Source organism: Mobula birostris, chromosome 20 (assembly GCF_030028105.1).
Source record: "Mobula birostris isolate sMobBir1 chromosome 20, sMobBir1.hap1, whole genome shotgun sequence".
NCBI lineage: Eukaryota > Metazoa > Chordata > Chondrichthyes > Myliobatiformes > Myliobatidae > Mobula > Mobula birostris.
The window spans coordinates 11,684,009-11,709,693 of NC_092389.1; the positions used below are offsets into that span (position 1 = coordinate 11,684,009).

At 42.6% G+C, this 25,685-nt stretch overlaps 1 protein-coding gene across 9 annotated transcripts in view; it reads left to right on the plus strand.

Moving 5' to 3' along the window:
• nectin1b (nectin cell adhesion molecule 1b) overlaps positions 1-25,685 on the plus strand; it is a 548,976-nt gene that overhangs the window by 160,992 nt on the left and 362,299 nt on the right. For all 9 annotated transcript variants that reach the window (XM_072238137.1, XM_072238130.1, XM_072238129.1 and 6 more), the window contains exons 4-5: positions 436-553; positions 14,851-15,002. In XM_072238137.1, coding sequence (XP_072094238.1) covers positions 436-553; positions 14,851-15,002 — 270 coding nt within the window. The remainder of the gene's footprint in view (positions 1-435; positions 554-14,850; positions 15,003-25,685) is intronic.

The window sequence follows — 25,685 nt, forward strand, 5'->3', positions numbered from 1 at the left end:
GTATAATGAAGGGAGAAGGATGGGGGTTTCAAGGCAAGCCAGGCAATGGTGGGGCCAAAGAGGTAGAAAATCTGAGGGATGGTGGGCAATGTTGATGAGTGGTCATCAGTAGATATGGGTGCTCTCCAAATAAACTGTAATATGTCCTGCATCGTGTGTTTTAACTAACATCTTTCAAGGTGTCACGTAGGCCTTTCTTGGCACCCCTTAGAATATATTCATTGAATCAAAGTCATAGATTATTACTGTATGATGTTTACTGAGAGGGTAAACTTACCTGGGACACAATTGCAAACGGTTGCATTTTAAATAACAAGGTGACCAGTGCATTAGGCGCAACAAATGGGTTATTTATGTCAATGTGGGCCTTGGGTAAGAATGAAACGAATGGATCTCTGAATCTTCCATTTTTACTGAGTTTGTTGGTCTCTGCAGATGAACCAGAGGTTACAGTGGAAGGGTTCGATGGGAATTGGTACTTGAACAGAGAGAATGTGAGGCTGACGTGTAAAGCAGATGGGAACCCACCTGCAACTAAGTATAATTGGAAGATGTAAGTACTTGTGGCCCTTTGGGAGTCCTTTTACAAAAAAAAACAATGTTCTTGAAACTAATGCATGGCAGCTCTGCTTGAAAATAGGAGTTAATGAGTTGGTTCCATTGAATATTTCCATCAGAGCTATGCTAATGGTGTCCTTATTACAGTATTAGTGTGTCTTTGCTGACCAGCATCATCTGCATTTATTGAGGTGGTCATCACAAGAGATGATGTTCCCGATCTCTATACCCTCTCATACCTTAGCTGTCCAATTATTTTCCGTTCTGGCCCCTGGTGTGTCTTTGGTTTTAGTCTGATTTTGAGGCTATTTCACTGGCTGCACAGACTCCCTCACTAAACCCACATCCCACTGTCAGTTTTTGTCCAAACTTTGAGCCCCAGCAGTCAGTATAGTCACTTGTAACAGCGGCAGATTATGTCATTCCTTGCTGCTCTGGAACAGCTTGGGATAGTTGGGAATTGTACTATGGAAAGTGCTGCATAAATGCAGCTTTCCCTTATCAGGCAGCCACTGATACCACCATAGTTTAGTCCTTCTTCCTCAGTCATTTATCGGATCTAGACAGCATTTACCCTTGGAAAGGTTGTGGTGAGCCGCGATTTTGATTTGTTCAAGTCCCAATGAAGGAACTCCAGCAGAACTGCCCACAAGGGGGTTGCAGTGACTATGAAGGATCATTGATCCAGTTCCAGCTCAGGATATTTGATTGAGTCGCAAGATATTAAGTGTCTCTGATCTGTTCCCGAAATGCCATTGATTTTTAGTCACACTTGAACGTGAAAGTGATAAAATAGCACTTTTTAATCTTTCTCAGAGTCTGGAACAGTAAGGGCTATTTCGGAGGCGTGGAGCCCTCCGTAGCTGAAAATCCATCTCTGCCACTGGTGGGCCAGCATCTGCCCAGGACAATAGCCTGCCGTAGGAGGCTGCTCTGGATCTGCAGGGACTGAAGACTGCCTGTTGCATGTTCTCCTGTGCACTGGGGAATGTGTAAGAAACTAGTCAAACTACTTATAAGTCTGACTACATGTTACTTCACAGAAATATTCCCAGATGAGAGTTCCCAGCATCTAGCAAGGGTTTCCAGACACCTGGCCCTGCTAAAGGTTGAGCAACAGTGCTGGAGGAACTCAGCAAGTCAAGCAGCATGTATCAAAGGGATTAAACGGTCTGCGTTTTGGGCCAAGACCCTTCGTCAAGACTGAATCAAACTCTTAAGTTCCTCCAGCATTTTGTGTGTGTTGCTCAAGACTTCCAGCATCTGCAGAATCTCTTTATGATTTCCTGCTAAACATGGCTGTTCTAAGAGCGTCCAACCCCAACCCTAACTGAGCATAATTTACCCAGGACTGCTCCTTTGGTGCCATCTACCCTCCTTTCAGGAAACAGCCTCTTCGCCCTAAACTCTCCAGTATAACCCAAGTCTGAAGCTGATTCCTATAAGTTGCATTGGACAAAGCGAATGAAAATTTGAGCCATGTCAAAGAGGCAGAGATTATTTTTGGCTAATAGTCTTGGGTAACAAGAAAAATAAACGTCACAGGGGCAGTAACCCTGCTGCTCACTGATTGATAGCCTTAGCCTCACCTCAGAACATGTGGGCTAGTTTTCTGGGTGATTCTCCAAAGACTTGTCATGTATGGAACAAATGATCTATCCTGGGAGTCATGCCTATCAGAATTGATTCCAGGAATTAGCAATTGTTTTAAAGATATGTAGTATTAAAAATAAGGCATTGAACAGGATGAATTTCTAGACACTCTCACTTCACATCCACGTCGCCAATAGCACTGGAGGTGCAGTAGTTAGTGCTCCTGCCTCACTGCCCCAGTGTTTGGTGGGGGGGGTGTTTGTATGTATGCAGCAGCTTGCACTTTCTCCCCGTTTGGGTTTACTGTAGGGGCTCTGGTTTCCTCCCACGTCCCAGAGTGGTTGGGTTTATTGCCCCCCCCCCCCCCCCCCCGTAAACAGCTCGCAGAGAGGGTTTGTGATGGGAGAGTCAGGGGGGAAGTGGGTGCACGTGAGCGAATTGTGGAGAAACGCAAAAATCAGCCCTGCTCCAAGAGCCCAGGTGAACTCAGTGGGCTGAATTCCTCTGCAAGGACGGCACGGTAGCGTAGTGGTTAATGTAACGTGACCAGGGTTCGATTCCACCGCTCTCTGTGAGGAGCTTGTACATTCTCTCCGTGACTGCGCGGGTTTCCTCTGGATGCTCCAGTTTCCTCCCACAGTCCAAAAAAGATGTATGAGTTAGCAGGTTAATTGGCCACATAGGTGTAATTGGACGGCGCAGGCTCGTTGGGCCAGAAGAGCCTGTTACCGTGCTATATCTCTAAGTAAAAATAAAGTATAACATACCTTCCTCCACCGTGAAACTAATTTCCACTAATAACGTGAAACTAATAACCCATATCCACAACCAAATGCGTCACTTGGAGCTGGGTATTTCCTCAGCCTGTCCCTCCCTCCCTCCCTCCCTCCACTGTCCTCTGCGTGTCCTCCTTCATTTATATCCTTTAGGGTGTCAGGGTGAGCAGTCATTGAAGAAATAAAGCTGCAGTGCAAAGTGCAGCAGGACTGAAATACTTAGAACTGCTGTTCACTGGATCCCAGTGATTGTGCTGTCTGTGACTGAATTATCCAGAAGCCACCCCAATCTACTTGATGCACTGACGCTGTTTGGCCTGCAGTGAAGAGTTGCTTTTAATGGCTGGAATTATGAGTCCTAGCTGGTGGTAGTTGTGATTAGGTTGGTGACTTGGGGATGCAGAACCCATTCTGGATTCTGTTTTCTTGCCAGCTTTCCCTCAGCAAGGGCATCAAGTAAGCTAGGACGCCAGGGTGGGATCCATCAAGTGATGGGAGAGCACAGCACAGCACAGAACAGAGACGGGATAGCCTCATTTATCCAGCATCACTGGAGGTGTGATGTTGCTGCACCCCGTGACCCTGGTGCTATTGAGACTGTAGTTGCAACCACAGGACATTCGATCACATTCCTTTCTTTAGTAATGTAGGCAAAAGATGAGTTGGCACAAGGAAGTCAAAAATGGAGGGTTCAATGAGCCGAAACTGCTTATCAAATATCATTCTTTCCTTGTTAAATAAATGTCTCTGTGTGATTGAGCAAGAAAGAGTGCAAACACTTCACGATTTGTTCTGACTTCTGAGTGGTTTTTTTTGGAAGCATCAATTCAAAATGTGACACTCTCACTGCATTTGGGTTTCACTTGTGCAATGTTAAGTTTCGCTGGGCAAAGTCACCTTCATAGCAATGTCACTGTTTACTGTAAACAGCCACATTTCACAGAGCTGCCTGCTTTGGAGTATTGACTGACTGTAGGAGGATGAATTGGCATGCATATTTTAACTGAGAGTGAAAGGCTTTCATGTCCAAACCTATCCTGGTATAATGCATGTCTTATTACCATAAGTCTTTATAGTGCACAATTAGACTGAGTGTGTATTTCTGGGTCAGGCCGCGGAGCCTGATGGTCGCTGATCTTGTGTTGGCAGCTTAACTATCAGTAATGTTTATTGAAGCATTCAAAGAACTGTTTTCAGCTTTGAATGAGTGTCTGTCAGGTGAGCGGCAGGTCAAGTAGGTTTTAATCAGCCTCTAACCCCCTGGAGTCCCATCTGTTCAAACTGCATCCTGAAAAATAAACTGGAGCTCAGAGCAAGGGGAGCAAGCTTGTTCATCGGTAAATAAAAGCACCCAGGGCTGGATTGTTTGGAGTGAAGCATGGGGCTGGCATGAGGGGGTTCATGTGGACTTGTACTCTTTGCTTGATGTTTCTGCAGAGCTTAACGCGGTTGAGGGGGTGGATTTATTGGGAAATGTGGAAGAAGGGTCTGGAGTCAGTTTGAAACCTGCTTGTAAAATCTAATCAGGGTTAGTGATCTGAGCCAGTCTGTCTTGTGTGACCAGACTGATTCCAAATGATCATTTCTGGCAAAGATGGGAATGCCTTATTTATGTGGTCTTTGAGTGCCAGCTCAGTTTCTCCAGTTGTGCAGTGTAGCTTGATTGTCAGCACCCAGGATGGCCCAGTCACTTCACCCAGTACAGCACTCTGGGCAGCGAGTGAATCCCAGGTTAAACACGTCGCACTCTGCTCCGTCAGCGAGTCCTGCTCCCAACCCCAGCCATCTCACTTCTGCTGCTATCTGACATTTTGACTTTCCACGCCATTTGTCTCGGAGCATTTGTGAGAAAGGTTTGCCAGTTCAGTGCTGCCTTGTGCTAAATTTGGGCAATTTTTGCCTGCTGCAAATGGCCAACGTCATTTAATTTGCAAAGACTGATTTTTCCCACCCCACTTCAGACCTGACACATGGATGTGTGAAGCCCATATGTTTAATTCATTATTTCCAGTCTCTCTGTTCATTTTTCATATAATCTGGAACCTTAGATTTCATAAATATATTTATACAACTCAATATTAAATTGTAGATTAGAAAGCAAGGACCGTTTCCTGTTTATAATGACTGGAGGCAGGAGACAGTGTACCATGTCTCACTGTATTTATAATGCATGTGGCATTCCAACCCGTGTTTACAACACAGGCAATATCCTGTCTGTGTGGCCCATGAATGCCCTGTCTTATTGAGGGTGATTGGAGATATCAGGTCTGCCAGTGATTCAGTGGGTGACTGAGCTAGCCAAGGGTAAGGAGAGGTTTTTGCTGTATTACTTGGTAATTCTCCTTGTTATAATGCACACTGTCCTCTCTATGTTATCTGCTTTCCTCTACATCTCTGAAATCGGATGGCTGTTGTGTGAATAAAACAGTGGCTGCATTCCCACAGCTGCATCTCCACTCACTGGGCTGACTCATTCTCCTTACTTATCATGGAAATTACAGCAGTAGGTCACTTGTGTTGATGTTGTACACTGAATGTAAGAAAATCAAGCGGACCATTCAGCCCCTTGCATCTAGTCTGGGCATTCATGGCTGACAGTTAACCTCTGTGCTAACTCCTTAATTCTTGATTTGTTAAATATCTCAGCTGAATCTTGTATCTATGAAGGGTTCAGGAGGCTGAGCCAATCAGAATCAAGTTTATTATCACTGACATGTATCATGAAATTTGTTGTTTTGAGGCAGCAGTACAGCGCAATACATTTTTTTAAAAAAGCCACAAGTTAAAATAAGAATGCATTTTTTAAGTGCAGAAAGAGACCAAAATAGTGAGGTAGTGTTCGTGGACCGTTCAGAAATCTGGTGAAAGAAGCTGTTCCTAAAATGATGCATGTGTGTCTTCAGGCTCTTGTACCTCCTCCCTGACAGTAGTAATGAGAAGAGGGCAAGTCCTGGACCATGAGCGAACGCTACCTACTTGAGACATCACCTTTTGAAGATTCCTCGATGGTCTCAAAGCGACTCTGAATCTGATATGGTCCACTTTTGTGCCAATCCCTGTATGGTAAGCAGGGCTTGCTGATGCTATCAGTGTTAATGGTCCTTGGCCACTTTTCTGCTCTCAATCCAGAGAACACTGTGGTATTTCTTGTGGCCAGGTCAAGCGATGTAATGGCCTGCGGTGGTGGAACAGTTACACCTCCCTGAGCGCTGACAGGAATTGCCCCTGCTTTCACTACAAGTTTATCCAGCTGTTTTTTGTATGAATGCTTACCCACTGTGATAAAACTATTGAATGGTTCCCTAGTATGATAAGATGGACTCTTGACCCTGTTATGACCTTGGGCCTTGTTGTCTAGCTGCACTGTACTTTCTCTATAGCTGTTACAATTTACTCTGTATTCTGCTGTTGTTTTAGACCATAAGAAATGGGAGAAGATTCGGGTTATTTAGCCCATCGAATCTGCTCTGCCATTCCATCATGGCTGATTTATTTACTCTCCTCAACCCCATTCTCCTGCCTTCATCCAGTAACTGTTTTACCTTTTACTCCCTTAATGCTCCATTGTGGCGAATTGATCCATATGTACAAGCTTTTCAATGTACAATAAGCCAATTGCAATTCCAGTTAATAAATAAAGGGATATCGGTGACTTTCCAAGGATGCTTTGACCACAACCACACCCCAAACCCTTGAACACTTTCACTTACAAAGCACAAGTATTATGGAGTTGAAGATTCTTACAGGCCATTTTTCCCAACTGGTCAGTGCCAACCAAGAAGCCCATCCAAGATGGTCCCATTTGTGAACATTTGGCCCATAATCTTCTAAACCTTACCAGTCCATGTACCTGTCCTAGTGTCTTTTAAAAGTCATCCTAGCTGCCTGAAGTGCTCCTCTTGGCAGCTCATTCCACATGTCTACCACCCTCAGTGTAAAGAGAATCAATGCCCCTAGGTTCTCATTCAAGTTGCACACCATCATGACAGACACACTTTGACCACCTACCTGATCACTGGGACTGAGCTTCGTATTTTCCTGTGTAGTAGCACTGTGGAATCACCTTCTACACGCAGGCTGCAGCTGTTCAAAATGGTGGCTCACCACCTTCTCATGGGGAGTTAGGGTTTGCCAATGAACACTGTTCTTTCCAGGGTCTCCCACATCCTGTGAATGATTCAACAAGATAAAACATGACTAGGATTTATTAGTTTTATTCTTGACAAAGACCTCCTCGGATTAAAATTAATGGTACATCATTATGTGCGCATTTGGTTTATTTATGAGCAAGACGGTGAAGATGTGATCATTTGATGTGTACATGTTGATGGAATGTTAATCTGAACCCTGACCTTGAACCTTTGGTATTTGGCATACTTTGTTCTGTCTGTCTCCTTTGCTTTCATTTAGCAGGCTGCTCTGGAAACCTTTCAGGACCATTTCGTTGCAAACCTGGAGCTTAGTAACTGTGACTGCAGCAGTCTGGGTGACAGGTTGTGAGGGATTGGACAGGATTTAACTTTGGTGGTGATGATGGGAGAAACTGAATTTACCCTGACAATTAATCGGCTTTTCATCACAGTGAAACGTTTCATCACGCGCCTGTCGGTGCAGAGCTCAAATACAACAATGTGAGAGTGCAGGCCAGCGATGTTAGAGAGCTGCATCTTTGGGAACTTGAAGACACTGGCAGCCATTGGCAGTCAGCAGATTTAGCAGTAACGTGGAAGGGTCTGTCTTTAGAGGAACACTAAACCTTCATCTGTTGAAGTAGCTCCATGGGTGGTTGCTGTAGGAATACACTGCATGTCATGGAAATGCATAATATAGCAACAAGCCCTTCACCCCTCCGTATCCATGACAACCAGTGTGCTTATCTATACTATTCCCATTTACCAGCATTTCCATAGCCTTCGATAGCTCAGAACTTTTTTTTGTCGTTTTGGAATAGTTTTGTATTCCTCATTGTCACACCGTTACGCAGACCAGGAGATTGTTCAGTTAGCTGGGGCGGCCGAAAGTGATCTTGGTGCCTGTGGGCTGGGGGGGTGGCCAAGTCATAAAGTTCAGCAGCTCAACAACAGACCTGTTAGCCTATCAAGTGCATGCTGACCTGATCTTTTGTTCAGTCCCCTCTACCTGTACCCGGACCATAGCCATCCATGCCCCTCTCATCCATGGTTCTATGCAAACCTCTTAAATGTTACAATTGAACCTGCATCTACCACTTCTGCTGGCAGCTTGCTCCATACTCACACCAACCTTTAAGTGAAGAAGTGTCCCCTCAGCTTTCCCTTAAATATTTCACCTTTTGCTCTTGACCTATGATCTCTAGTCCCAGTCTCACCCAACATGAGGGGAAAAGGCCTGCATGCATTCACACTATCTATACCCCTCATAATCTTATGTACCTCTTACAAGATCTTCCCTCAATCTCCTACAGTCCAGGGAATAAAGTCCTAATTGTTAATCCTTTCCCTTTATCTCAAGTCTGTAAGTCCTGGCAACATTCTTGTAAATTTTCTCTGCTCTCAATTAAGCAGCTTTCTAGAACGACTGCTGCTGGAATGTATCCATATGGAATGTGGGCTGAATATATTCCCATTGACACTTCCCACATCCTCATTCACTCAAGAAAAATTCCCTCCTGCATCAGTTATTTGAAAAAAAAATAAGGATACTATTCCCGAAATAAGGGCACATTCCCGAACAATCATGATGCCTTTGATGTGAATGGGAGGGATGATTAGTGGGAAGAAGTTAGAACTCTCAAAACTGTTTCCAGGCCCACATGTGAATTAGGGGTGTGTATGTGTGATCTTGAGTGTTCTCAGAATATGTGATTCAAACCAGGGTTATGCAGGAATTTCAGAAACAAAAATGTACTTTTCTGTATTATGCATGGTTTTTGCTGTATTCCATTTACACTTAGGCTGTAATAGAGACAAGAATTTTCCTGTGTTACTAAGCTAAAGTGAGGTCATTCTGTTTTTTGTTGATTGGAAATTGGGTGGATGGCAGCTATAAAGATACTCACCCATCAGTTTGCGTGTTGGCTCCAGCTTGTGTTGTACAGAAGAGATGCAGTTCTGGGCAATTGTGCAGAGGATATCTGGCTCTTGACCCCAAGCACTGGATTCTCTCTTTACTGCTCCTGTATGTCAGTGCTCTTTGATGGAGATCCAATGGGACCAGGACAGTTTATTCCTCATTTCCGTATGTCCTTTCCTGATATCTAATTGTCAGTTCCTGGAAGCATGGGAGGTTTGCTCCATTACGTCAGTTTTGACGGATGCAGAACCAGGTGCGTACCAGCAAACAGGGAATCTGAATCCCATTTTGACTGCCCATCTACTTAAGTGTGGCACTTAGTTTAAACTAATGCTGCTTAAAGTTGAAAAGTTTGAATTTTAAAGTAAATTTATAATCAAAGTACATATATGTTGCTATATACTACCTTGAGATTCATTTTCTTGCAGACATTTTCAGGAAAAGAGAAATACAATAGAATTTTACAAAACAACTGTACATAAAAGCTGGCAAACACCAATGTGCAAAGGAATGCAAACTTCAAATAAAAATAATACGGAGAACATGAGTTGTAAAGAACCCTTGAAAGTGAGTCTGTAGTCATATAATCAGTTCAGTGTAGTGATGAATGAAGTTATCCACAATGGTTCAGGAGCATGATGGTTGAGGGGTAATACCTGTTCTTGAACCTGGTGGTGTGGGACCTAAGGCTTCTGTACCTCCTGCCCACTGGTAGTAATAAGAAGAGGGCATGACCTGGAAGTTAAGGGGTTTCCTTGACGATGGATGCTGCTTTCACATGGCAGCGCTCCACGGAACTGTACTCAGTGAGGGGAGGGCTTCGCCTCTGATGGACTGGGCTGCCTCCACCAAATTCTGGAGCTTTTTCCCATTCCTGGTCATTGGTGTTTCCATACCAGGCTGTGATGCAACCAGTTAGGTTACTCTCCACTGTATATCTATAAAAGTTTGTCAGAGTTTTAGATGACGTGCCAAATCTACGCAAACTTTGAAGAAAGTAGCAGAGCTGCCATGCCTTCTCTGTGATGACACTTTGTGCTGGTCTGAGACAACAATGTGGATCCCAGCAAATCTCCAACTTCCACCCTCACCCAAACACAGACCATTAGTACAGCTGGAGGCATCAGTGCACAGAGAGTGGTGGAGAAGCTGGAGGAGCGGTGGGGATATCAATGTTAAGTAGGTGGAGGTAGCCAGTATCAGTCCTGGATCAAGACTGGGTTGGAGATTAGTTCAGAGTTGGATTGATCTGGAGGCAAATCATCTGTTTCAATTTGAACAAGTGAAGTGATGGGGAAGGGTGAGTGGTGGTTTTGGAGAGGCAGAACCATGGCTCGGCCAAAAGTCCAGGTAAATACAATTCCTTATAGAAATTTTCACATAAATTGAGAGAAGCACTAAGACGAGAAATAAGCAAAGCTACACACCCTCTGTGCTTTTACCTATCCCACCAAGAAAACTCATTACAACGGTTAACTTGGATCAATTCACATCATGAAGAAAGTCATAAATGGAAACTATGGGCCTGTTAGTCTGACCTCAGTGCTTGGGAAGATATTGAAATTGATTATTAAGGTTGAGAACTTGGGGTACTTGATTTTAAAAAAAGGCCATAGCATGATTTCCCTCAAAGGAAAATCTTGGCTGACAAATTATCTGAAGAAGTAACACGCAGGATACACAAGGAGAATTGGTTGATGTTGAGTACTTGGATTTTGAGAAGGCCTTTGACAAGGTGCCATACTTAAGGCTGCTTAACAAGCTGTGAGCCCTTGGTATTACACAGAAGTTTCTAGCATGGATAAAGCAGTGGCTGATTGGCAGGAGGCAAAGAGTGGGAATAAAGGGAGCCTTTTCTGATTGGCTGCCAGTGACTAGTGGTGTTCCACAGTGGTCTGTGTAGGGACTGATTCATTTTAAATTATATGTCAATGATTTGGATGATGGAATTGATGGCTTTGTTCAAAGTTTGCAGATTTTATGAAGATAGATGGAGGGCCAGGTAGTTTTGAGGAAATAGGCTACAGAAGGAGTTAGACAGATTAGGAAAATGGGCAAAGAAATGGCAGATGGAATACAATGTCGGAAAGTGTATGGTCATGCACTTTGGTAGAAGAAATGAAAGGGTTGGCTTTTCTAAATGGAGAGAAAATACAAAAAAACTGAAGTACAAAGGAAGTTAGGAGTCCTTGTGCAAGATTCCCTGAAGATTAATTTGCAGATTGAATCTGTGGTAAGGAAGGCAGTTGCAATATTAGCATTCATTTCAAGAGGACTAGAATATAAAACCAAAAATATGATGTTGAGACTTTATAAAGCACCAGTGAGGCCTCACTTGAGTATTGTGAGCAGTTTTGGGCCCCTTATCTTAGAAAGGATGAAACTGCAGAAGGTTCAAAGGAGGCTCGTGAAAATGATAGCAGGATTGAACGATGTCATAGAAAAGCTTTTGATGGCTCTGGGCCTGTATTGACTAGAATTCAGAAGATTGAGGGGTGACCTAGTTGAAACGTATCAAATAGTGAAAGGCCCTGATAGAGTGGATGTAGAGAGGTTGTTTCCTGTGGTGGGAGAGACCAAGACAAGAGCATATGGCCTCAGAATAGAGATGCATCCTTTTAAAACAGATGAGGAGGAATTTATTTTGCCAGAGAGAGGTAAATCTGTGGAATTCTTTGCTGCAGGCAGCTGTGGAGGTCAATTCTTTATGTATATACAGTATAAGGCAGAGGATGATAGATTTTTGATTGTTCAGGGCATGAAGGGATGCAGAGAGAAGGCAGGAGATTCAGGCTAAGAGGAAAATTGGGTCAGCCATGATGAATTGTTGGAATAGACTCAATGGGCCAAATAGCCTAATTCTGCTCCTAGACCTTATGGTCTTATAACCTGAGTAGAGTCACTGTGGCTTCATGAAAAAAATTGATCAGGTAGAGTTCTTTGAGGAAGTATCACCCAAAAGGGAACCAGGAACATGTTTGGATTTTGAAAAGGCATTTGAGAAGAGCTTTTGCAGGATAAGAACTCAGAGTATTGAAGGTAATGTACCAGCGTGGATAAAAGTGACTAACGAGCAGGAAGTTAGGAATAAGAATAAGAGGGTCAATTTCAGGTTGACAGCCTGCATCCAGTGTGGTGTCACTGGGACTGACGTCATTTACAATGAGTTAGAGAAATGAAGTGATTGTTCTCGAGCTAAATTTGTAGATGATACTAAAATGGTGGGATGGCAAATTTGGAGGAAGTTAACTGATTGGGCAGAAAGTTGCTGAACAGATGTAATAGAGGAAAATGTGAAATAGTTTGCTTTGAAAGGAAGAATGATAAAATAGATTTATTTAAGTGGAGATAGCTGCAGCACAGACTAATTTAGGGGTCCTTGTATATGAAACATATAAAGTGAGCATCAAGAAGGCTTAGGTAATGCTGGCTCTCATTTCAAGGGGATTGGAGTATAAAAATAAGAAAGAATTACTAGGACTGTACAAGGCCACAACTGTGTGCAGTTTTCGTCCCCTTATTTAGGGAATGATATATTATCATTGGAGAGAGTTTGTAGAAGATTCACTAGCATGATCCTAAGTGTCGACTAGAGCATTTATCCTATGAAGAAAAAAAATATGAACATGTTGAGTCCATTCTTATTGTAGTTTAAATAATGATTACTGATCTTATTCAAACTAACAAATTACTTAAGGGCTTGATAGATTAAGTGCAGCGGGTAGGAGGTGGGGGAATGCTTCCCATCATGGGAGAGTCTAGGACCAGAGGACATGGAGTCAGAATAAGGTACATCCATTTAAGACTAAGATGAGGAAGAATTTCTCCAAAAGGGCTGTGAGTCTTTGGAATTCCTTGGCCAGAAAGCTATGGAGGTGGAATCTTTGAATATATTCAAAGTTCATAAATTTGTAATCATTAAGGGAGTCAAGAATTATGTGACTAGAATGGGAAGGTGAACTTGAGGAAAGTTGGATTAGCTATGATCATATTGAATATTAACCGGCTGGTGATGTAGTGACATCAGCACTGAACTTCGAGGCAAATGGTCCGGTGTTTGAATCCAGCCCTGCGCATTTTCCATCCATGCTGGGTTGAGCGCCGAGTTAGCAACTCAGCCTCGTAAAGAACAGACAAATGCTATGGAAATGGCAAAAATGCTGTTTAATGCACCACAAGCCTTGAGAAGGAACAACATACTGAACATTAAAGCAAGCTCAAGCCCAACTCTTGTTTCTGTTTTATGACTTTTTGGCCTTGTTTCCCAGGTGGCAAAATTGTTCTTCAGTGTTAATTATTCCAGTTTAACTTTCCTGATAGCATTGAAAAGCTCCAAATCTAAGCTCACTTCTGCCAGCTTCCATGGCATAGAATATTTGCTTATAAATTTATGAATGCAAACTTAATGCAGTAACAGATGTGTATGTATGATTAGTATATTTATCATGTATTCTAAATCTCCAGAATAGAAATGTAAAAACAGTATGTAAAGTTGACAGTAGACTATTTTAATTTCAACTCTTTTTTTTCATGAAATAATTTTGAAAAACAATGGAGTGCTGATAGCTTGAATCAAAAAAGAAATATTTCTGCAGTGCAGTTGTCTGAAAATTACACATGATTGGACTGCAAAGTTCTCAATCGGCTGAACGTCACAGTTCTGGACAAAAATATTGACCAAAATCTAGCCTTTGGGAAAAGCTGAGGCCTTGAAGTAAAATCTTTAATGAAGGTAATAAAATGTCACCACTGACAATTCAGGAGTAATTTAAGAAATTGGGTTGCATATATAAAAGAAATGGGAATCATGATATTGTCAGTTTGGATTGGTGCCCGGCTGGCACTCTGACTCTAACATGGTGGACCTTTCACATGCTGTGTATATCTGCTTGACCATTGAATCTTGTTATTAGGGAAGCAAGGACCTGACTGGAGCAGAGATTTTGGGGTTTGTTTCTTTTTGTTTATTGTTCATGGCACGTAGATGTCACTGGCATTTGCTTTTTCCCAGAAGCCTTTGAGTAAGGATGGCAGTTTTCCTTTCCTGAAGAGCATTAATGGTCCAATCCAAGAGTTTCATGATCACTATTTCTGAGTTCAGTCTTTTGTTCTGCATTAGTTCAATAACTTGAATTTGAATTCCCTACTGGTGGCAGTGGGTTTTAAATCTATCCAGATATTGAGATACTATTCCTTTATTAAGCCTCAAAGTGTAGCAGACTCTTCCCAATGCATCATGGGCACATCTCTCCCTACCATTCGTCGTATCTACAGGAGGCGCTACCTCAAAAAGGCAACATCCATCATCAAAAGATCTTCATCATTTGGACCATGTCATTTTCTCGCAGCTACCCTCGGGCAGGAAGTACAAAAGCCTGAAGATGCACGCCACAGTTTCAAAAACAGCTACTCCCTTCAGCCTTTAGGTTCTTGAACTAATTGCTACAACCCTAATCACTATGGTTTAGCAAAGCTATGACTACTTTGCACTGCATAGACTTTTTTTTTTGTTCAGGTTGTGTTTTTCTTCTATAAAGCTGTTGATAATTTGTGTTTTTTTGTGAAAGCTGCTTATCTGATGCTCTATGATGCCTGCCGCAAATATGTTTTTCATTGCACCTGTGCATACACTTACTTGTGCAGATGACAATAACTCAACTTTATTTAATCACTATATGGTACTTAAGCAGGTCCTTGAGTTCAAACTGAAAGATTGCTGTCACTCCTCTGTAACTGCACAGAGGGAGGAGGTATAATTGCTCTTTGTGGCCCTGATGACTTCCAGGGAGCCCAGGGTTTTAAAATGAAGAGTCACCAGTCTGGTTCTCCATGAATGTGGACCTTTTCAAATGACTTCGTTTATTTTATTCAGGTTAAATGGGTCGCTGCCTGTAAACGTGGAACATCAGAACACCACGCTGCTCTTCAAAGGGGCTGTGACCTACGACCTTGCCGGGACCTACATCTGTGAGGCTACGAATGCCATTGGTACACGATCAGGTCTGGTTGAAGTCAATATCACAGGTAGGAGAGAACCTCCAGACAGATCTTCATTAACTAATGCTTTGCTGATCTGAAACCTAACTTTGCCACAACTGCAGCTGCATGATTGGTGTGTTGGGGCCCTGTTCTCTTTGCTTCCTCGCTGGTTCCAGCAGCTTGCAGGTATCGCCACCCTCTCTGTAACTCTCACCCAAGTCTATTTTTGCAAAACCACTGTTGTGCAGACAAGTGTTTCAAAGTGGTGGTTTACATCTTGACAGAGAAGGACAGAGCGTGGGAAACAGTAGTCTCAAGTAGTCAAAGAGAGCTGACCCAAACCTGAATAGGTTGCAGGCGCGTGAACTCTTGCGGTATGATGTGGGGGTTTTAGGGTGGCAAGGACACACACTGCGTTGCTTTACAATTCTCGATTGTAGATGTGCAATGTGACACTAGTCATCACCCATTTTTAGGACAGGGACTGAGAGGCACTCCAGCTTCGCACTTGCGTCCAGGTATGAGATGAAACTTCAGTCTTGGGGTTCCACTCACTGACTATTCTGGGCTGTCGTAATAGCAAGCGAAAAGGGATGATTTGAAAACTCACTGAAATTAATAAGAAAGGAGGGAGAACAGTGTTGCACAAGGGTAAGGTACAAACACATCAAGTTTATTAGCTTGTATTAACATATTAAGGTACAGGACAAATGAGCAGAGCTTGGTCTGTGACTTGGCTAAGAATGAGTAGGGGAATTGTAAAAGGCAATGTTGAAAGGAACAGAATCTTCAATGTTCTGTGTCCAGTTACCTGACTGAGCATGGGTAGAGTTGTATCACAGTGTAAAACAACAGCTAAATTATTTTGGTTTGCCATGCTTAGTTTTGTGATTTGTCAGCAGCCTGTTACGCTGCTGGTGTCCCGGGCAGCAATGAAGATCCTCCATCTCTGACGGCATTCAGGGCTTCCTTCATCGTGTCAGTAGCTTTCTTTTGGTTTTCACTACTGTCGGTCACACAAGTGCTGGGTGGAGACTTGGGGATACTGTTGAACTTAGATGTAGAAGGATTCTTTATTGCTGTTTCCGTAGCAATTTTGTTTCACCAGTTAGGGTTGTTGGTCCTGAGGTGAACCCCCAAACCAGAAGGAACGGTGGACCATTCTTAGTCTGGTCTCTACCCTTTGACCGGTTTGGCATGGGTGACCCTATCAAGTGCCAAAGTGTAAAGCCTTGACTCCAGCCAACATAGCTCTCTGAGTCACTGAGGCACGCAAGCCTCCAAACCCAACGGCAAGTTAGTGGTCCTCTTGGTGGATGCAGGGATGAGTGTAGGCTCAGCAGAGTGATAGGTCGGCCAGACACTGCATCTGTTGTCTAACCAGAATCTGTTTATTCAGTAAGATCATCTCACCCAATTTGCTCTCGAACCATGGGATTGTGTGTTTAACAGAAAGTAGATTATTCACTCCCAGACTGTGCCTGATTATTAATGCATGGATCAAAGCTTACTCAATGTCATTGTTTGGGATTATTGGTTATTCTTTGTATAATTGAATGGAGCTGCTGTTTATTGATCAGGACCAGAGTTGTCATCCACTCTTCCCCTCACCCCCCCCCCCCCACCCCATTCCTTCATAAACACATGGATTACCTGCTGGTGCAGAAAACTGGGGAAACTGTTTTTCCCTCATGGTATTTGAGCTTTGGTTTCACAGTGCACCAGTGCATTAGGGAATAAATATGGACAACAGTGGATATAACTTGATTAGTACTGGAACATGTCCACTGGACCTGAGGCAGCATATCTTGTTCATTATTGAAGTGTGTTGATGAATAGAGTTAGACAAAAGCACCCCTTCCCATCCTGATCAGGAAGTTAAGATGGCCAAGGGCTGCAGGGTGATTTGCTGTTCAACCTTTGTTCTTTCTCTAAAGCTTGAATGAAGTCTGCAGCCAGTCCTTCTTTTGGACGAGTGACTTGTAGCAACATTGTGCTTTTGTTACCTCTTGAACGAATGGTACCTGAATTTTGGGCTCATGAACAAGAAGTATTTTTAGATTCTGTTGCCTGGACTTTAGAAGTTTAAGGCATGATCTGATTACATTTAATACATCTTTTTGCAGCAGTACACAACTTTTTCCTGCAGAAAGAGGCTGTCTGAAAATTTTTTGAGGGGCTGCTCACACAAAAGTGGAAATCCCAAGGTCACCCCTTGCGAGGGTGAGCTCCCATAGGACTCCTTACGGCCTCCACTTCCTGGAGTTGCCGTTGGAAATTTGCCCAGTGAGTAAGCACCACATTATTCCATGCACAGCTTCATCCTCTCCATTCCCCTCTACAAATAGGAATAGTTCTCAGGGAGGGAGGGAGGCGGTTACATTTCCATCTAATGAGCTAACAAAATGAGTTTAATTGTTAAATTCATTTAAATATATTGAATTATTTTCTATTCTGTAGTTTTAAACCTTTTAATTGATTTTCAATTTTTAAGGTCATTTTTTTTTAAACTCTCTTTAGTAGTATGATTGACTTCAGCTTTGTTTTTGAGAAGTTGTAAATATGAGACATCCACAGCTGCTGACTATATTCAATATTTTTGACAGCTGGCTAAGCCGAGAGATGTGGCTTAGCTGATGACCAAAGCATTTCGGGGCAGGGGGAGGCTTGCTGTTTTCACAGGAATGCAGGCCAATCAGCATCTGCCTCTGGCAGCTGTTGATTACTCGGGAAAGAGTGAATAGTTCGGGGCCATGTATTGTGCACTGTGGTATTACATGAAACAAATGAAGTGGGTGAGGAACCAGTTCCAGTGGTAGTGGGACCTTTAAGTGAGGATGTAGCTTAAAGATGAGAAACAGAACTTTCAGGGGCAAAATTTAGCAATCATTTGGACACAAGATGGGATGTTCCCAAGAGCAGCAATTGGTGTTGAGTGATGTTAACCTTAATCCTGTGATTGAGAGGTTTTTGTTTCCCAAAGGAAGGAAAAAAGAAGATTACAGAATTGGGTTACATATCACATGCAATTTATTGAGCAGACTTGAAGGTCTGAATGGTGTCCTCTGTATACATGATTCCACCCTTACTGCTTCAGTATTTCCCTGTAGGTGATTGGCTGCAGTCCCTGGTGTTTTCTGGGAGCTCTTGGTCATGCAGTATTACTATTTTTACCAGTTTATTTGGACTGAATATCTGCATCAGAAATGTCTTCTTTAGAGCCAGTGATATCAACCTTGTTTGTTACACTGAGGGATAGTTTTAAACTCCACATGTGGCTGAATCTGGCTAGTAAACAACGAGTTTTGGAAAGGGCCATTGCTGGCGCTGTGAATCTGGCACATTCTTTGCTTGTAAACTCAGTGTTCAGTGTCGGAATATGTTTTGCTAAGTTCTGCCTCGGCTCTCTGCCATGTCACCTGCACACAGAACAATTGAAGCAATTCTGCATCAAGTCATTAACAGCAGATGCTCGCAATTCTTTCCAGAAATGGATCCACCCGTACAAAGAATCCTATCAAAATGTTCAACAGCCTGAATGAGATAACACCTATGGTTTAATTGCACGATTTGTGCTGTTTTCCTAGCTCCTGCATCCCGTGTCTACTGGGCTGTCAGTCAGGTTACTCTTCATCCTGTCACTGTACTGGCTTGTGCACTTTACTGGAAAGAGAGGAAGGGTTCATCATTCAGATGATAAATTCAAGGTGCCATCTTCTGGTTTTCATACAAATTAGAACATGTTCTACGTTCCCCTTTTCAACTTACAATTTGTAACTTATAAAGGGCAGCTTGAATTAAACTGGCAAGGGAAACATCTGAGCTAAGTTCAGCCCTACTCTTCGCCCCTGCTGGCTACTTTAAAGCTAACAGAATCACTTTGTGGTTCATAATTACCCACTGTAGAGCCTTACCGAGAATACCGAGCAGAGATATCCCATGATGTCACTTTTTTTTTAACCCAAGTTCAGAAGAGCAATATTTTTATGGATATAGGCACTGCAGGCATTTCTTATCCTGATCTAATTGCCCTTGAGAAGGTGATGGTGAGCCACAGACTTGAACTCCCACAGGGCTGTTTGGAAAGATTACTGGATTTTGACCAATAGTGAGGAAGGAATGGTGCTGTATTTCCAAGATAAGATGGTTTGTTATATTGAAGGGTACCTGGAAGTGTTGGTAGAATGGGCAAGGCTTTCTGATGTCAGGAGATATTGAGACTGGAGATGAAATGCCCAATGCATTTCTAGAAAGGTGTACTTGATATCAGAAGAGTTTTGGGTGGATTACTCCAAGCTGGAAGTTGCCTAAGCTAATTGAATTGACTTTAATTCTTACATCCTTCACATACATGAGGAGTAAAAATCTTTATGTTACGTCTCCATCTAAATGTGCAATGTGCAATCATAGTAATTTATAATAATTTATAATACAAACATTTGTAAATAGAACAGTCAATGTAATATAGAGTATACTCAGATCAGCGTGAGTTAATCAGTCTGATGGCCTGGTGGAAGAAGTTGTCCCGGAGCCTGTTGGTCCTGGCTACGGTACCGTTTCTGGGATGGTAGCAGCTGGAATAGATTGTGGTTGGGGTGACTCAGGTCCCCAATGATCCTTTTTACACACCTGTCCTTGTCAATGTCCTGAATCATGGGAAGTTCACAACTACAGATGCACTGGGCTGTCCACACCACTCTCTGCAGAGTCCTGCGATTAAAGGAGGTACAGTTCCCATACCAGGTAGTGATGCAGCCAGTCAAGATGCTCTCAATTGTGTCCCTGTAGAAAATCCTTAGGATTTGGGGGCCCATACCAAACTTCCTTGACCTTCTGAGGTCAAAGAGGCACTGTTGTGCATTTCTTACCACACAGCTGGTGTGTACAGACCACGTGAGGTCCTTAGTGATGTGGATGCCGAGGAATTTAAAGCTGTTTACCCTCTCAACCCCAGATCCATTGACGTCAATAGGGGTTAGCCCGTCTCCATTCCTCCTGTAATCCACAACCAGCTCCTTTGTTTATGCAACATTGAGGGAGAGGTTGTTTTCTTGACACCACTGTGTCAGAGAGATGATTTCTTCCCTGTAGGCCACATCATTATTGTTTGAGATAAGGCCAATCAATGTAGTGTTGTTGGAAAATTTAATTAGCAGATTGGAGCTGTGGGTGGTGACACAGTCATGGGTATACAGAGAGTGAAGGAGGAGACGCAGAATACAGCCCTGAGAGGCTCCTGTGTTGAGAGTCAGGGGGCAGAGGTGAGGGAACCCACTCCTACCACCTGCTGGTGATCTGACAGGAAGTCCAGGATCCAGCTGCACAAGGCAGGGTCAAGGTCGAGGTTTCTGAGCTTCTTGTCAAGCCTGGATGGAACTATGGTGTTGAATGCTGAACTGTAGTCCAAGAACAGCATTCTCACATGAACATCCTTCTTCTCCAGATGTGTAAGGACGGTGTGTAGTGTGAAGGACTGGAAAATAGAACATAGAATTATTGTAGAGTAGACTTGATGGGCTGAATGGCCTAATTTTGCTCATATCTTTTATGGTCTTGTATATTTTCAAGCCAAGATGATGGAAGGGAAACCGTAGGGGGTGGTGTTTCTTTGATCCTGCTGCTCTTGGCCTACTTCTTGCAGGTTTGGGAGGTGGTGTCAGAGTAGTCTCGGGGAGTAACAGCAATGAATTTTGTAGATGGTGAATGCAGCAGACACAGTTTGCCAGGGAGAACATACTAACCCGTACATATAGCAGTGAAAATCAAACCCCAATCAGTGATCGCTGATGCTGTGGAGCGATTGGAATAACCACTGTTACCATGCAAACTAGATCAATGTGTTCCCATTAATCAATCTCCAGATAATGTACTCTAGATCAAATCCTGTTCTGTTTGAATGTGTGGCTCACTGGAGTGGCCATTCTAGTTCTCTTATTGCATGCTGCCATTTCTCTCCATTTGGGACTTCAAGGAGCAGCAAACTGTTGTACTTGTGTTGATTCCAAAGACATAAGGGTTAGTTATGGGCATGCTATGTTGGCACCAGAAGCGTGGTGACACTTTTTGGCACCACGGTGGCACAGCAGTTAGCACAACGCTGTTATAGCTTGGGGTATCGGAGTTTGGGGTTCGATTGGGCGCTGTTTGTACATTCTCCCCATAACCTCGTGGGTTTCTTCTGGGTGCTCTGGTTTCTTCCCACAGTACAAAGATGTACCAATTGGTCATTGTAAATTGTCCAGTGATTAGCGTAGGGTTAAATTGGTGGGTTGCTAGGCAGAGTGGCTCATTGAGCCGGAAGGGCCTGTTCCAAAAGAATAAATAAATAAATCGGGGAAAGGGGACAACAATGGTTGGTGGCAGGGAGGGAGAAAGCAGGAGACAGTAATAGTCATTATTGGGCAGAGAGAACCATAGTCCTCACCAGATCTTGAACCACATCCTGTAGTTTTCTGTCTGGTCGGTATTATCCTGGTTTTGCATCAGTATGTTTATGAACTGTATCATTAGAGAGAGATATTTAATGTTAATACACTGCAGATGTGCATGATTTGCAGTTTCATAATATGCTAGCTTTTGTGGGTAAGTTAATGGAGTCATTTTTCTTTAGTTGGGGAGATGAGGATAATTTTTTTTACACAATGTACGTCAAGAATGCCTTATCTAAGAGGGTGCTTGAAGCAGATTCAGGAGTGACTTACAAAAAGGAACTGATTTAGATTATTCCTTTCCAAGTATTTATGTTGCTCTTGAGAAACAGCAGTGCATGTATCTCTATATCTCTTGATTTTCTTAATATTCTGAAATTTGTCAGTCTCTGTTTTGAATGAACTCAATGACTTCCTCCAGGTTAGGCAATTGCAGAAATTTGCCATCCTTGAATGAAGAGATTTCTTCTAATTTCAGTTCTAATGGCCTATTCTATATTCTGAGACTATGATCAACTGGTTATTTCCACAGCCAAGGAAAAATGGACACTTGCATCCACCTTGTGAAGTTGTTGTAAGTTTTTGAAAAATTCATTGTGATCACCTCTCGGTTTTCTAAACTCTACTGAGCTCCTCTATTCAATCTGGAGAAACACACACAAGAGGTGGAGGAACTCAGCAGACCAGGCAGCACCTATGGAAAAGAGTACAGTTGATGTTTTTGGGTCTGCTGAATGGTCATGGCCTGAAATGTCAACTGTACTCTTTTTCCACAGATGCTGCCTGGCCTCTGAGTTCCTCCAGCATTTTGTGTGTGTGTGTGTGTTCTAGAAATGTTTGCTGCTGTTCTCTGCCCCACTCATAATTGCCCCCTTGAGAACCGGATAAGGAAGGTTGAGTGACCCAGATAATTTTTGATCAACTACTCAATAGTTTCATGGTCTCCTTCGATACCAATTTTTTTGTTGTAAGCTTATTTAATTGAATTAACTTCTGTGAGATTCAAACATGTCTGCAGATTGAAGGTTCAGGCTGTACCCTGTTCTGAGCAGAGCTTAAACATTGTACGTTCTATGTTTGGAATTTAACACCAAGCAGACCATGCAATAAATGAACTTGGCCATGTTACCTGCAATTTGGCCATGATTCCTTGTAAACTAGAATATTAGTCTAAAGAGGGTACAGGAAATCCACCATTGGATGTGGTACAGGTCATTCTGAAAGATCACTATTCCACTCCTAGATGCCGCCCTACAGGCCAGATGATGAACACTGCAGGGTACATTAATAGATTGAACAGTCTATGCAAATCACATTGAAATATTTTGCAAATGATTATTGAAGGCAGTGAGTTTGATTTAAAGATGAGTCGTCATAGTAACGATATTTTAAATAGGCATAAAAGAGCATGTAAGCAGAGTCTAATGGTATAATGTAGCCAATTCTGCACTGACGATCAAGCAAATGGCTGATTAATGGCAGTTTCTTCGTGGCCCATTTACTGGATTCTGTTTCTCGTGAGCTTAGATGCAAACAGATCCAGGTTCAGTAGGTTGACAGAGCTCAGCCGAAATAGCTGCTAATCACGAGCTCTGATTGATGTGGCAGTTCGCTCACCTGCAATTGTTTTTAAGCATGTAATAATAGAGTGTAACAGTGCAATGCCTTATCCGTACTCCGATGTGTCCTACAAACTGTGGTGTAATGATGGATCATGACTTCTGTTTGTCCCTTCAGACAGATGGTTAGCTTGACTGACTTCATCAAATAGTCTGGGCTCCAGGTATTTGCTGCCAGTCTTAAATTGTTTTCAGGATTAAATTGAAGTTGATGATTATCTTTGCTTGAAGTACAGAGTTTATTTAGTACATGTAATCATTTTAATCTTAGTTATGGGATAATTGCGTTAAGTACTTAAACGAATAACAGAGAAGCCCCAAATGCCACAAAAGCTGTCATAATCAAACCAAGATGAATCCACCTGATGATGATTTCATCATTTTTGTTGTCTTCCGTGTTCTGCCAATATCTGAGGGAAGCAGTAGGGGATGCTAACTTAATTTGGGCTTGGGCTTCAGTGTGGAGAGTGGTACTGTGATTCAAGGTCAATGCAACCTTTATATTCTATTCTGGGCAAACAATTCTGTAGTAAATAAAGATTGTCTGGCCTTCATCACCATTCAACACAACCCTGTCAGATCACCTACTTCACTCTGCTGTTCCCACTTTCTCCCCCAGATCCTTTCGTCCCTTTGGCATTAAGAAATATATTTACCACTTCCTTGAACTTGATCTACCCACCTTCTGTGATAAAGAATTCTAGAGATTCATCACGCTCTGGGTGACAAATTTTCTCCTGATCTTGGGTCTAAATGGTATATCCACATCTTGAGATTGTAATCCCTGATTTTGGATTCTCCAGTCATTGGGAATGTTCTTGCAATCTACTCTTGTTAGAATTTTATAGGTTTCTTTGAGAATCCCTCTCACTCTTATTCACTAAAGTGAATTTAGCCAAATTGATCTAGTCTCTCCTTATTGAGTGGTGACTAAACGTGCTCAATCTTAAAGCATTATTTATACACATTAGTCCTCCTGGAATCAGTCTGTGCTTTGATTCCATTGTAGAGCACATGACCAATGGAGACAAACAGCAGTTCTGATGAAGGATTTTGGCCCGAAACATCAACTGTTTGCTCTTTTTCCATAGATGCTGCCTGGCCTGCTGAGTTCCTCCAGCATTCTGTGTCTGTTGCTTTGGATCAATGGAGAGTTCATCCTAGCAGTTATTGCAAATTTGATTTCCCAAATGCAAAACAAACAACTGCGGATGGTAGAGATCTGAAAAGTCACTGACCTGAAACGTTGTCTCTCACTGCAGAGGCTCTTTGACATGCTGAGCAGTTCTGGCACTTTTTACTTCATTTAATTTGTTATCTATCTACAGTGGCATGCAAAAGTTTGGGCACCCCTGGTCAAAATTTCTGTTGCTGTGAATAGTTAAGTGAGTAGAAGATGACCTGATTTCCAAAAGTCATAAAGTTAAAGATGAAACATTCTTTTCAACATTTTAATCAAGATTAGTGTATTATTTTTGTTTTGTACAATTTTAGAGTGGGGGGAAAAAAGGAAAGGAGCACCATGCAAAAGTTTGGGCACCCCAAGAGATTTGAGCTCTCAGATAACTTTTACCAAGGTCTCAGACCTTAATTAGCTTGTTAGGGCTATGGCTTGTTCACAGTCATTGTTAGGAAAGGCCAGATGATGCAAATTTCAAAGCTTTATAAATACCCTGACTCCTCAAACCTTGTCCCAACAATCAGCAGCCATGGGCTCCTCTAAGCAGCTGCCACCCACTCTGAAAATTAAAATAAATGATGCCCACAAAGCAGAAGAAGACTATAAGAAGATAGCAAAGCATTTTCAGGTAGCCGTTTCCTCAGTTCGTAATGTAATTAAGTTATGGCAGTTAAGAGGAATGGTGGAGGTCGAGTTGAGGTCTGGAAGACCAAAAAAACTTTCCGAGAGGACTGTTAGTAGGATTGCTAGAAAGACAAATCAAAACCCCCGTTTGACTGCAAAAGACCTTCAGGAAGATTTAGCAGACTCTGGAGTTGTGTTGCACTGTTCTACTGTGCAGCGACACCTGCACAAATATGACCTTCATGGAAGAGTCATCAGAAGAAAACTTTTCCTGCATCCTCACCACAAATTCAGCGTCAGAAGTTTGCAAAGGAACATCTAAACAAGCCTGATGCATCTTGGAAATTAGTCCTGTGGACTGATGAAGTTAAAATAGAACTTTTTGGCTGCAATGAGCAAAGGTATATTTAGAGAAAAAAGGGAGCAGAATTTCATGAACAGAACCCCTCTCCAACTGTTAAGCACGGGGGTGGATTGATCATGCTTTGGGCTTGTGTTGCAGTCAGTGGCACGGGGAACATTTCACTGGTAGAGGGAAGAATGAATTCAATTAAATACCAGCAAATTCTGGAAGGAAACATCACACCGTCTGTAAAAAAGCTGAAGATGAAAAGCGGATGGCTTCTACAACAGGATAATGATCCTGAACACACCTCAAAATCCACAATGGACTACCTCAAGAGGTGCAAGCTGAAGGTTTTGCCATGGCCCTCACAGTCCCCCGACCTAAACATCATCGAAAATCTGTGGATAGACCTCAAAAGAGCAGTGCATGCAAGACAGCCCAAGAATCTCACAGAACTAGAAGCCTTTTGCAAGGAAGAATGGGTGAAAATCCCCCAAACAAGAATTGAAAGACTCTGAGCTGGCTACAGAA